This window comes from Aythya marila (assembly GCF_965140915.1).
Source record: "Aythya marila genome assembly, chromosome: 27".
NCBI classification, from domain to species: Eukaryota; Metazoa; Chordata; class Aves; order Anseriformes; family Anatidae; genus Aythya; species Aythya marila.
In genome coordinates this window covers 1,815,831-1,828,190 of record NC_139068.1, presented here as the reverse complement: position 1 = coordinate 1,828,190, position 12,360 = coordinate 1,815,831, and the positions used below count along the sequence as shown (strand labels likewise).

At 64.5% G+C, this 12,360-nt stretch overlaps 1 protein-coding gene across 3 annotated transcripts in view; it reads right to left on the bottom strand.

The window, feature by feature from the left end:
* The window catches only part of NFIC (nuclear factor I C), a 40,428-nt gene extending 29,967 nt beyond the window's left edge, over nt 1–10,461 (bottom strand). The window contains exon 1 of one of the 3 annotated variants that reach the window (XM_082779935.1): nt 10,135–10,461. In XM_082779935.1, the coding sequence (XP_082636061.1) occupies nt 10,135–10,164 (30 nt within the window). In that variant the 5' untranslated portion in view covers nt 10,165–10,461. The remainder of the gene's footprint in view (nt 1–10,134) is intronic. The other 2 variants (XM_082779936.1, XM_082779937.1) reach the window with 2 other exon arrangements.
* Between the last annotated feature and the right edge of the window lie 1,899 nt (nt 10,462–12,360).

Here is a 12,360-nt window from a genome sequence, read left to right as displayed (position 1 = left end):
TGCAGGGGAACATGTGTTGGGGCGAGGGAGCCGTGCCAGCCCCCCCAGCATCCCCTGTGCCCCCCCCGGGCAGCACAGGTCGAGCCCAGGGCTCTGAGCCCGGCTTTAGCCCCTGACGCAGGAGGTTTTATTTCCCTCCTGACGTATTTTTAGCCCTGCTTGCTCCGTCCTGGCCTTTCCGAGAGGGATTAATTCCTCTGCCCTCCGGCACCATTAAAGGTGGGGGGGTGCAAAGGGGGCTTGGGGGGGGCAACTCCCACCTGGGGGGTGCCTGCAGTGCAGGGGGGGTCACCAGAGGGTCCGGGACCCCTGAATTGGGCAGCACAACCCACGCAACGGGAGCGCAGAAGCCGCACAGACAGGCGCACGGCACCCCAAAACTGCCCCCGTGGCTGCAACCGACCCAGCCCAGCACCGGGCCCCCCCCCCAGGGTGCCCATGGCTGGGATGGTGGCATTGTGTCGTCCCACCCCCCTGCAAATCCAGCCCCGTGGGCTGGCAGCAAGTCACTGTTTAAAAATAACCCCGGCCTTTCGCAGCGCAGCCGGCGACCTCGCAGGAGGATTTGGCCGCGGTGAAGAGTTCACGGCCCCCCCGTGCCCCCCCCATTGCCTGCGTCCCATCTGGCCGTGCTCAGCTTCAGCTCCTGCGTGTCATCCCGCGGGCTGGGGACGCTGGCCAGCAGCCTGGGGACAGGGCTGCCACGGTGTTTGGGGCACAAGTGTTTGCCTCGCAAGGCAGACGCTGCCTGTGGAGGTGGGGAAACTGAGGCACCGAGGTGGGGGCACGGCTCTCCCACGGATACTGAGAGGATCCCCGAAGGGACGGCGTGGCCCGAGGGCGGTCAGCTCAGCACGGCAAGCACAGCCAGGCACATCCCTGGCACCGACGGGTCCTTGCCTCCCGGGACACCGCTGTCACCACTAAGTGACACTGCCACACCGCCGAGCCGGCAGTGCCAGCCGGCCTCGTGACGTGGAGCCCACGAGCCACCGGCCCTGGGCCACCTGCCCAGCCTGGCCCCGAGCCCAGTAAGGCCGCCGGGAGCCATCGCTCGCAGGAGTCCAAGGTCCCCGAGCGGGGCCGGGCACTTCGGGAGCCAAGGTCCCCGCCACCAGGTCCAGTGCCCAAGGGGAACGGATGGAAACCCCACGTGGGCCGGGTTCCGCGGCGCGGGGCATGTCGGGTGTCCGCAGGGAGCAGTGCTGCCAGCCGCAGCAGCGCGGTGCCTCCAAGCACCCTGGGACTGGGGTGGCACGGGCTGGCGTCCCCACGTGTCACCTTGCCCACCCCACGCGGGGGCTTTGGGAACCCCAAGGTGAGGGGGCACGTCGTCGCACAGCCGCTACCAGCACAGGCAGGCGTGCAAGCTTGCACGCTCCCCGCCGCACGTGTGCGCCCACGTGCTGGGCACTCAGCGCTGTGTGGTGCAGAAGCCCCGGGGAAGGCAGCGCACCCATCCTGCTGGCGCTGGGCTTCCCACAGCACCCAGCCCCTGCACCGACCCCGAGCAGGACACGGCGAGGCCACGGCGGTGCCGCCGGCGAGTTCCCTGCCTGCCCAATTCACCACCGCAAGGCGAGGAGGCTCGTGAGTGCGTCCCGGTTTCCTCCGGCGGTACCTCAGGATGCGATGCAGTCATCGCTAATGCATCTGGACTCATTTACAGGGATGAGAAAATGTTTCCAGGTTTCCCACAAAGTCCCATTAAGATCCCAGTATGACTCTATTTTTAGTGCCCGCATCGACAACGCCTTCCCCAGCCACCCCGGCACTCCGGCGCGCCGCCCCGTGTGGCTCCAGGCACCCGCGGGGCACCCGGGGCCGTCGGTGCCAGCACCCGCCGTGGGGAGCGGGGCCACGCACGGGGCTGTGGGGTTGCGGGGGGCAAAGCCCCAGCTTTGTGCTCCCAGAGGAGCTGGGTGGAGGGGGATGCGTGGCCCCATCCTACAACCAAGCCTGCCTGCACCCGTTCCTGGCGCGCGGGGCAGCGGGGTTTTGCACAGCACCCACGGGTGCCCTCAGCACCCTGCTGCAGGGATGTCTGCCACAGCCCCCAGCGTGGCTTTTGCTCGAGAGTATCTGCATAAGGAAACGTGGTATGAAACAAAAGGAAAAGTGGCCCCAGGAACCCAGGGGTGCAGGACCCTGCAGCAGGGCTGCGCACGCCCATGGGCGCAGGATCCCCGGCAGCACCAGCGCGGTGCCCGATGCGTTCCCCGGGGCTCTGCTCATTTCGGGGAGCCCTGCAGGGCTGCCGGCGGAGCTGGCCGAGGCGACGCTCGGATCCTGCACATGTAGGGTGCTGCAGGCTATCTATAGCAATGACCTAACCGGGAGCCCGGCAGTGCCCGGCCCTGCACCTTCCCTTATTGGTCCGGCCGCCGGCAGAGCCCAGACCTGGTAAAGAGATTAAAGCCGTCGCAGAGCCGAAGCTTTTATCCCTTGACACGCTCGCTCCACCGCCAGGTTTCGATTTCAAAGGCTGCACATGGGCAGCTCGCAAAAGCCCCCTGTGCGCTGGGGGAGCTCCGCGAAGCGATGGCCGCAGCCGGGGGGCAGCGGGGTGCTGGGTGCCGAGGGCCCAGGCTCCCAGCCCGTGCTGCAGCTGATGAGCGGGGGCCGTCCCCGCGCAGCCCCGGGTGACCTGAGGACACCCCGGCAGCGGGGTCGGAGCCTCCCCGCGGAGCAGAAACGTGCTGCATGCCTGCGAAGCGTCTGCAGCCGCAGGGCCGGGGAAGGGGTGGCCGAGCGGAGGGGAATTTCCCCAGCTTTTTTTTTTTTTTTTTTTTTTTTTCTTTCCGACGACAAACTCCTTGGCTTGTGCAATTAGAGAAATTTGTTTAACAAACTCTCCAGGGAGAGGAGCGGGAAGGTGGGGTGGCGTGCAGCCAGGGGCTCTGCTCGCACAGGCCCCGTCTCTCCTCCCTCCAGAGCCTTTGATCCGCAGCGTGTGTTTCGGGGAGGAAGAGGAGCGGTTCCCCTCGGCCACGCCGACCCCGCTGCAGGGTGACGGTCACCCCGCTGCACCCCCTGTGCCACACGTGCGCACCCATGCGCGCACCCTCGCATGCCCACGCGTGCCGGCGGGCACGCACACGCTCCGGCATCCGCGCGCACTCGGCTTCTCTTTCTCCTGCGATGCCATTTCCATCCAAAACCCTTTACTCTGCACTTTTCTCCTCGGCGCGGCTTCATTTGTATTCACCCCGCGCCGCTCGCCTGTCCTGGCGCACAGGTTACTAAAGGAGATTTCGCAGCGCGGCGCGGCTCATGTTACGGCTCTCGCTGTCTCACTTTCCCGAGTCGCAGGGCAGCAACCAGGGGACTGCAGGATTGGGGGGGGGGGAAGAAGGAAAGGCAGATCCCGGCTCCAGCCGTGCAGCCGTGGGACGCAGCGCCCGGCTGTGCCGGGTGGCTCCCGGGGGAGCTGGCACAGCACCAGCGCTCTCCATCCTCCCCGGCAGCCGCCGCGCTGCCGCAAGGTGGGAGCCGCCGGCGCGGGGGCATCGCCGAGGGAGCGAGCGGGGAGCGGCGCCTCTCGTTTCGGGGAAAGGGGAAACGTCTGGGTGGAAAATCAACATTTCTCTCTCTCCCTCTCTCTCTCTCTCTCTCTCTTTTTTTTTTTTTTTTCCCTTTGAAAGTAAAAATATTTCTTGGGTTTTAGTGATCAGAAACATGTTGGGGGTTTTTTTTGGACAACGGCCGGTCAAATACCGTTTTCTCCGCGAAGGGAATGCAGGGGCCCTTTGCAAGGAGAACAAAAATGTCTTAAGAAACACAATAAAAACCCTTTTTGCAAAAAAAAAAAAAAAAAAAAAAAGTCCACGAACTCGGACAAACTCCTGGGGCCTGAAAGGCAGCTGGGGAAGAGGGGTCAGCAGGAGGGCCGGATCCTGGCGCTCCCGTGCCAGGCAGCGCTGCCCGGCCCCTCCTGGCATCTTGGCCAGGACAAGGTGGCTGGGAGGGGAATGCCCAGCATAAAGCAGCCTGAAGCTGGGGATTTTGCCCAAAATGCTGATTATGGATGGCTGCTGGCAGGTGACGGCAGGATTAATGCGCTTTTAAAGCAGCGGCGAGTTAACCGAGAAATCAATCCTTGGCACGGCCTGGCCCGTGGTCCCTGCACCTGGGCAGCGGGATCCTTTCCCAGCTCCTCTCCAGGACTTGGGAAGCGCCGGGGCTTGGCGGCGGTGCAGGGCGCTGGGCGCTGGCCAAGCTGGCACGGTGCGGCGCGGCCGCGGGGGATGCCTGCCCGGGGCCGACATGACGGATGGCGAGCCCGGCCGCGCGCCCGCTGCAAGCTGGGACCCAGCAGCAGGATGCCCCTGGGTACCCCCTGCATCCCCATCCCTCCGCCTTCCCTCCCCAGGGGAGCTCAGGCTCTTGCTGGTGCTAATTTGGGGCATCCAAACCCTCCAAAACGCTCTGGTACCCGAACCCCACAAAGGTTTGGCGCTGGGCACCGCCCTGCCGTGATGCTGTGCACCCCTCAGCACTGGCTCGGTGTCGGACCCCCCCCCCGGGCCACATTGTGGGGATGTCACCGGCGATGCCACGCGGCGCTGGCCCTACCCAACAAAGCCGAGCAGCCGTCGAGGCCCCAGCTGCTCCCCGACGCCTTTGGGCAGCGCGCGGGCTCCTCCGCCCTGCCCCGACCTGCCCGGCGCACCCCGGGGTGCCGCAGGAGAAATCCCCACCCTGAGGGTCCGCAAGGTGCAAATTGCACCCTCGTGCTGCTCACGTACCCGGGGACCTGCCCTTACCCCCCCCAACAGCCTGGGCACAGGGGTGGGGGACACAGATACCCCTTGCCTCCCCAAGCGCTCAGCCCCCTCGGCGGTGCTCAGCACCACTCAGGCGCGCCGTCACGTCCATCCCCGTGCAGGAAGAGCCGCAGCACGGACGGGGGCGGCAGGCAGCGAGCCAGCCTTGCACGGAGCTGTTTTGCCTCCCCCCCAGCCCTCCTTCTCCCCCGCCAACAAGGGACCCTGTTGCAGCCGCCATCCCCGTCCCCACAGCTCTGTTTGTCCCAGTCCCTGTCCCCGCAGCTCTGCTCCTCCCTGGGAGCCGTGCGGTGGCACGGGCACCAAGCCTCAGGGGCCAGGCACGGGGAAGGTTGGCATGGGTGGTGTAGGGCAGGGAAGGCAGGCGGGCAGGCAGGGCACGCTGTCCCTGTCCCCAGGGCCATCCCCAGCCTGCAGGGACCCCTCTCCATCACCACACAGGCAGGGGACACCGTGCCCCTTTTTCAGCTTGCATGCAAAACCCAGGCAAATGGTGAGTGGATGCCAAATGTCACCGTGGCCGGTGCACGATGGGTGTCTAACGTGGAGAGGAGGGTGCCAGGCACCCAGGGACCTCTCGGCTTCCCCTTGCTGGCAGAGCCCCAGCCGGATTGCTGGGGTCCGAGCCCCACGCACAAGTGCCTGCACCACGCTCTGCGCAGCCATCAGCTGCGCCCAGGGCCGTACAACAGGGCCTGAATGCAGAGCTCGGAGCCCCGACCCCCCCCCTGCTGCACCCAGCTCAGGCCAGGAAAACAAAACCCTCGCACACCGCGAATCCCTCGCCGCCACCGTGGCATCCGCGCCGGGGCTGCCCGGCCAGCACGGCCGCTCCCCGGGGAGCGAGGGGCCGCAGCGCACGCCCTTCGCCGCGCTGTGCCAAGGGGAACCGAGGGCACGCGGCCAGCTCGGCTCTGCCCGCGCCCTGGCCACGCTGCAACGACTCCCACAAGCTAGAAAAAGCCGCCAGGTCAAGGCTGGAGGGCTCAGACTACAGCTCCCAGCATCCTTCCCCAGCCTGCCCGGCCTCGGGGAGAAAGAAGGCAACAAACGGAGCAATTCCCTGCTCGCTCGAAGATGCACGGGTCAGGCTTTGTTTCTCCAGGCTCCCTGCACAAGTGTGCGCGTGGCTGTGGCGCTGGGCACGCTTTGGGCTCCTCGAGGAAGCGGCAGGGGAGAAGGGACGAGCGGAGCTGCCGGGAAGGGTGAATTATCGCCGGGCGCCTCGGTGTGCAGGAGGAGGACGGCTAATTTATTGTGCACAGCCCCGGCCAAGTTCAAGGTGATGCCGCGGAGGCTGGCGCAGCAGTAAGGGCCTCATCCTGCCCACAGCAGTGCCCTGCGTCCTCCTGTTCTGCTCGCGGCTGGGTTCATAAATCGCTCTTAAAAAGGGATCTATTTTTACCATCTGGGGATTTAAAATTAGAGAGGGCAGAAGCGGCGAGGTCCCGGGCACGGCCGGGGCGGGCACAGCACGGCGGGCGCCTCGCGGGGAAAGCCAGGCTCTCCCGAAGGTTGCATTTAAAGAACGGCCTCATTGTTTTTCCCAAACAATGCTCAGCAGATGGGAGAATTGAAAGTGTGTTGCAACCTTCCCTCTCTCCCAGCGCCGTTCCCGGCGAGCTGCTCCTATGCTTTGGCAGCCGATCTGAGCTCCCGGCTGGAAACCAGTTTGCCGGAGCTACTGGCGGAGGGGCGAGCCCCCGGCACCAGCTGCACCGCGCTCCCCTCTCGCCCAGCAATCCCAAAAAGCCCCAGCAGGGCCAGGCACGGGGCCACCACCTGCCCTTGGAAGGTTTTCCAAGGGACTTTTAGGGAAGGCCCCGGTGCGAGGTGCCCGGGGGGGCTGGCTCCCCTCGGTGGCCACGTGCCCAAGCAGGTGGCAGTGGCTGGGCACTGTGCAGGCCCCCCCATGCTATGGGGACCGGGAGCGGTGCCGGTGCTGTGGCCACATGGGACGGGGGGTGAAACCACGAGGAAAAGCCACGGCCACGTGGCCACGACGCCTCTCGCGGTGCGGCACCACGGGGCCCCCACGTCCACGGTCCTGAGGGTGGCACCCAGTGGGGTTTGTGCTGCTGCGGGGTGCGGGCCCACGGCCCTCGTCCCGCTCCCCGTGCCAAAACGGGGCTGCGAGGATGCATCTGTGCAAAACGTGGCGCTGGGGCCCGGCGCAGGGGAGAGGGGCTCAGGCGGAGCGCGGCAGGGGGAGGCTGAACAAGCCCCCGCACTGTGCCGCGGCACCCAGATCCCACCGCTGCCCCGGGGCTGATGTCCCCACCTTGCTCCTGAGCTCGGGGTGCTTGGGGGGGGTCAGGCTCGGGGTGCTGCAGACGGGCTGGAGGAAAGCAGGAAAGCAAGAGGCGAGGAAACGAGCGGGAGCATCGCAGCGGCCGTCAGACCTGGAAATCTCCCTGAGCACTTGGGTAAATCCCTCCCCACGCAGGGATCGCCCCAACGGCTCAACCGGGAGCCCCACGGGGTGCACGGGGACGGCAGCGGGTCCGCAGTGCTGGGACTATTTTGGGGCACCAACAGCCAGACCCCGCTCCCTGGGGGCAGGGAGAGGCCCTCGCACGCGGAGCCCTTGGCCGTGATGCCGGTGCCGCTTCCCTGCTAATCTGGGCAGCTCCGTCTTGGTTTCCTGCCCGGTCCCTGAGAGGGGACAGAGGTGAGCTGGGGGATGGGGAGGAAGTCCCGCAGCGGGGACAGACAGCTGAGCGGGCACCGAGTCACCCTCCTCGCCGCGGGACGCTCGCCCGTGGCCCCAGCCAGGAGCACGTCGCTGCCGCTGCCCTTGCCAAGGCTCATTCTGGCCTCATCGGGTCGCGAATCCGGGGCTCGGGCCGGCTGTGGCCGGGCTCGGAGCTGCCCAAGCTGGGCTGTGAGCGGCCACCAAGAGCCTGGGGGGCTCGAGGGATTCGGGGAGCCGGCGGCGATGTCGGAGGGGAGATGCGCGAAGCCAGAGGCAGGGCGGGTCCCGCGCACGTTCCAATGTATCCACATCACCATCCGCAGCTCCCCGAGCCCGGGAGAGCCTCCCCGCCGAGCGAGTGGGATGGGAATGGCTTGGCTCTGGCACAGCGGGGCCGGGGGGGGCGGCGGGGGCCGGATCCGGTAGGTGCAGACGACGTCTGATCCCATCTGGGCCGGATTCAAGCGGAGGCTACGCTAGGGCAGAGGGGAGCTGCAGCCTCCCCGTCGCGAAGGCGGCGGGGCAGGGGGTTGGGAACGTGGCCCCCCCTTCCCCGATCCGCTGGGAACGGCGCGGTGCTGCGAGCGGGAGGCTCCCGGAGCCCCGACCGTGCCATTCCCACCTCGGCCCCGCGCCCTTCGCTGGCAAAATCGGGCTCTGCCGAGCGGGTGGGAATGGCAGGGGGGCGGCTGGAGCCCTGGGAAACACCGAGACGGGTGGGGGGGGGAAGGAGAAAGAGAGAAAAGGTGAGAGAGAAAGGGGTGAGGAAAAGAAAGAGAGAGGAGAGAGGAGAAAAGAGGGAGAGGAGGGGAAAAAAAAAAGAGAAAGGAGAAAGGAAAAGAGAAAGGAGATAACAGAAAAGAGAGGGAAAAGAGAAAGGAAAGAAAGAAAAAGAGAAAAAAAAAAAAACAGAAAAGAAAAAGAAAAGAATAAAAAAGAAAAGAAAATATAAAATAAAATAAGAACAATAACAAAGAATAGGAAAAAGAACAAGAAAGAAAGGGGGAAAAAAAAGAAAAAAAAAAAAAAAAAGAATAAGAAAACTGCAAAGGAAGACGACGGGTCGAGGTGCTGCCCTTGCCAAGCCAAGCCCACAGCTGGGAGCTCCAGCACCGGGGTCACCCGCTCAGCACCAGCTCTGCCCACCCGCGCCATGCCCCTGCCAGCCCCTGGCCACGGCAGCCCCCGGCTGCCCCGACTCCCCCCGCGGCACGTGCGGTGCCGGCGATGCCCAGCCTTGGGCAGGGTGCAGGGTTCAGCGGGGGGAGGACACACACACACCACAAACCCCATTCCCTGTCCCCCCCCCCACTGCCAATGCCCCAAGGTGGGGCCGGATCCTGCCCATGCCCGGCGCGGGGATGAGATCTGCAAGGAGGGGCTGCGCTCAGCGTGGCGAGCCCATGGCGCGGGCATGGGTGGGGGGGGTAGGAGGTGGTGAGGAGGGGGCTGGCACCAGTAAAACCCCCCTCCCCTCAAAAAATAATAAATAAAGAAAGAAAGAACGGCAGAGCGCTCATAGGGCGCGGCGGCGGGGCGGGGAGGGCGGCACGAGGCCGGACCCTGCGCACGGGCGGCTGCCAGCAGGGAAGAGGTTACACGGCGGGGCCCGGCTGCCTGCTCGATAATCAAATAAATATCAGCGATCGATAAGGGACAGAGCACAGGCAGAAGCGTGGCCGCGAACGCCCCAGCCCCGTACGATTTCGGGGAGCCCCTCGCCTGCCGCAAGGCCCCCGCGGCAGCCACCCCCCGTGCGCCACCGGGCCACGTCGGCATCGCCCGCGGTGCCACCGCCGGCCCCATGTGCAGCGGGGTCAGCGCTGCCCCTCGAGGGCCCCGCGAGCACGTGGGGGTGGCCCCGGGTTGGGATGGGGAGCGGGGGGGTGGCGGTGGCGGTGGTGTGGGGGGGCCCCCATATCCCGCCCTGCGCGGCCCCGCCGCCCTCGTGCCCGCGAGCGGGCGCGCGGCACGGCCCGCTTGCGGGTTGTCCCAAATTTGGAGGGTTTTGGAGAAAACCCCCGTGCCCCCCCCCCCCACTCCCACCTCGGCCTTTCCTTGTTGCACCCCCCGGCACCTTCCTTGCACCCCACAAACATGTGCAGCCGCGCTTGGAGGGTGGAGGGGGGGGGGCGAGAAGGAAAAAGTTTCACGCTATCAAAGAGGCGGCGCGGGCAACACCGAGCCCGCAGCCCCGGACCCCCCCGCCGCCACCCCGACCGAGCCGCCGACCTGCTGCACCCCACCGGGTCCCCCCCGGACCCGAAACCCAGCGGCTTCCCCACACCACCCACCTCCGGGCGCAGCGCAACAAACCACAGCGCGACCTTCCTCCCCCCCCCGAGCCCCAAGTGAAAGCAGAGGCAGAAAAACCCCAAAAGCACCAGAGACACCCAAAAAACACCCAAAAATAGGCGGCGGGAAGGAGGGGGGGGGGAAGCAAGAGTGAAGCACAGCTCCTCCGAGCACCCCGTGCAGCCCCAAGCCGCCCTTTGGCTGCCAGGATTATTTTTATGGAAGGTGGGGGGGGTGGGGGGGGGGCTGCTAATTTTCTTTTTCTTTTTTTTGCGCGGCACCTGGAAAAAGCCTTTTGCGCTATGGGGTTTTTGGGTTGGGGGGGGGGGGGGGCTGGGGGGGCGCGGGGCCGGTTACCTGGGTCAGGCAGAGAGGAGACGAATACATCCCGAGCCGTGCTGGGAAAGTGGCTAATTGCAGGGCTGAGACTCGAGGCGTAAAAGTTACTGAGTCATTTCGGAGGCTGGAGCAGTCCGGGCGTTTTTTCTCTCTCTCTCCTCCGGCGCGGCTCTGCGGGGCCCGGGGGGGGGCGGCCGGGCAGGGGGGGGCGGCCCCGCGGGAGGGGGGGCCGAGGAGGAAATAAAAAGGGTCCAACTTCCAAAAAAAAAAAACCAACAAAAAAAAAAAAATAAAAAAAGATCAAATAAAAAGCAAAAATGTTTTCCCCCCTCGAAAATAAAGCGCTTTTTTTTTTTTTTTTTTTTTTTTGGAGGGGGGGGGGTTGATTTAGCTTTTGCTTTTTTTTTTTTTTTTTTTTTTTTTAGCGTTTTAAAGCAGCAAAAGGCTCATCTTCGCCCGGGGGGGGCGCGAGGAGGGGTGGGGGGGTGTGGGGGGGGCGATCCGCGCCCAGCCTGCAGGCAGGCAGCGGCGAGCGGGGAAGTTAGAGGGGAAGCGGCTCCATCCGAGACACGGGCACCGGAGCGAGGGAGGAAAGAAAGAATGAGAAAATGAAAAAAAAAAAAAAAAAAGAAAAAAAAAAAGAAGAAGGAAAAAAAAAAAAAAAAAAAAAAAAAAGGAGCGAGGAATGAAGTGACGTGATGAAAAAAGCCCATCCCAAAATATTACATCCCATTTAAAGATGTAGGAACCCCCTTTGGCTCGCAGGGCCGAGGCGCTGCGGGGCATGGGGAGAGCCGGGGAGCGCCCCCCCCACACACTCCTCGGCGGGGCTGCGAGCCCCCCCCCCCCCCCCCCCCGCGCCCTGGCGGATTTGGGTCGCTTTCCCTTTCCTTGCGCTTTTATTACCATTATCGCATTTATTTTTTTTTTTTTTGGACGGAGCCAGAAGACGGCGAAGGGAACGAAACACCCCTAAAAAAAAAAAAACCCTGCACGTTCACGGGCAACTTGTGGGCAGCGGCCGGGGGGGGGGGTCCAGGCGGGCATTTTTTGGGGATGGTGGGGGGGGGACACCCGCACCCCACCTCGCTGCGCCCCCCCCCTTTCTCCGCGCAGCCCCCTATGCACAACCCCCCCCCCAGGCGGAGCCCGGCGAAGTCGGAGCCGCGAAGTTGTCGCCGCAGAGCCGGCGGCGCGGGCCGGGGGAGGCTTTAATCAAGGCTAATTAGAGAGCGAGAGCGGCAGCGGGCCGCGCACGGCGACACAAAGGGAATCCCCGGCCCCTGCCTGCGCCAGCCGCGGCTCGGCCCCGCGGGGGACGGCGGCCGGGGGCTGCCCGCGGCCTCGCCCCCCCCCCCCCCAAAACACCCCCAACCCCGCTCCGCCTCCCGACCCCGGCCGCCGCTCCGGGGCCCCGACGGCACCGCCCGGCCCGGCCCGGGGCCGCGGAGCCGGGGGAAGGCTCCGGCCTCCGCCGCCGGGAGCGCGCCCCCGCGCCGCTCGGGGCCGCTCGCAACTTTGCCTGGCTCCGGAGCACGCCCCGGGCGCGCTGCCGCGGGGCCGGTCCCCTCCGCGCGTCCTCCCGGAGCCTTGCTGCCCCTCCTGGGCTCCTTTTTTTAATTTTTCCCCTTTATCTTTTATTTCTCACCCTTTATTTTTAATTATCCCCCTTCATTTTTCATTTCCCCCCCTTTATTTTTTATTTTTCCCCCTTCATTTTTTATTTTTCCCCCTTCATTTTTCATTTTCCCCCTTTATTTTCATTTTCCCTCTTAAGTTTTCATTTTTCCCTCTTCATTTGTCATTTTCCCATTTATTTTTTATTTCCCCCCTTTCATTTTTTATTTTTTTCCCCTTCATTTCTATTTTCCTATTCTCCCGTATCTTGCCTTACCCTTTCCCCTTAATTCGCCTCATTTTTTTTCCCCTTAACTCGCCTCATTTTTTCCCTTACTTCACCTCATTTCCCCTTCATCCTCCTGATTTTCTCCCTCCATTCCCCCAATTTGCCCTCCTCGCCCCCCTCCATCCCCCTCAATCTTCCCTATTCCCCCCTTAACTCCCCTCCTCAGTCCCCCCCTTTCCACCCCCTTTATTTTTCCCTTTAATTTCCCCCCTTCCCCTCATCCTCCCCCACTTTTCCCCACTTTCCCCCCCCATCCCCAACGCCCCCCCCCGGCCTCTACAGCCAGCCTCAGCCTCCCCCCCCCAAACCCCCCTAAACCCCCCCAAATCCCCCTAACC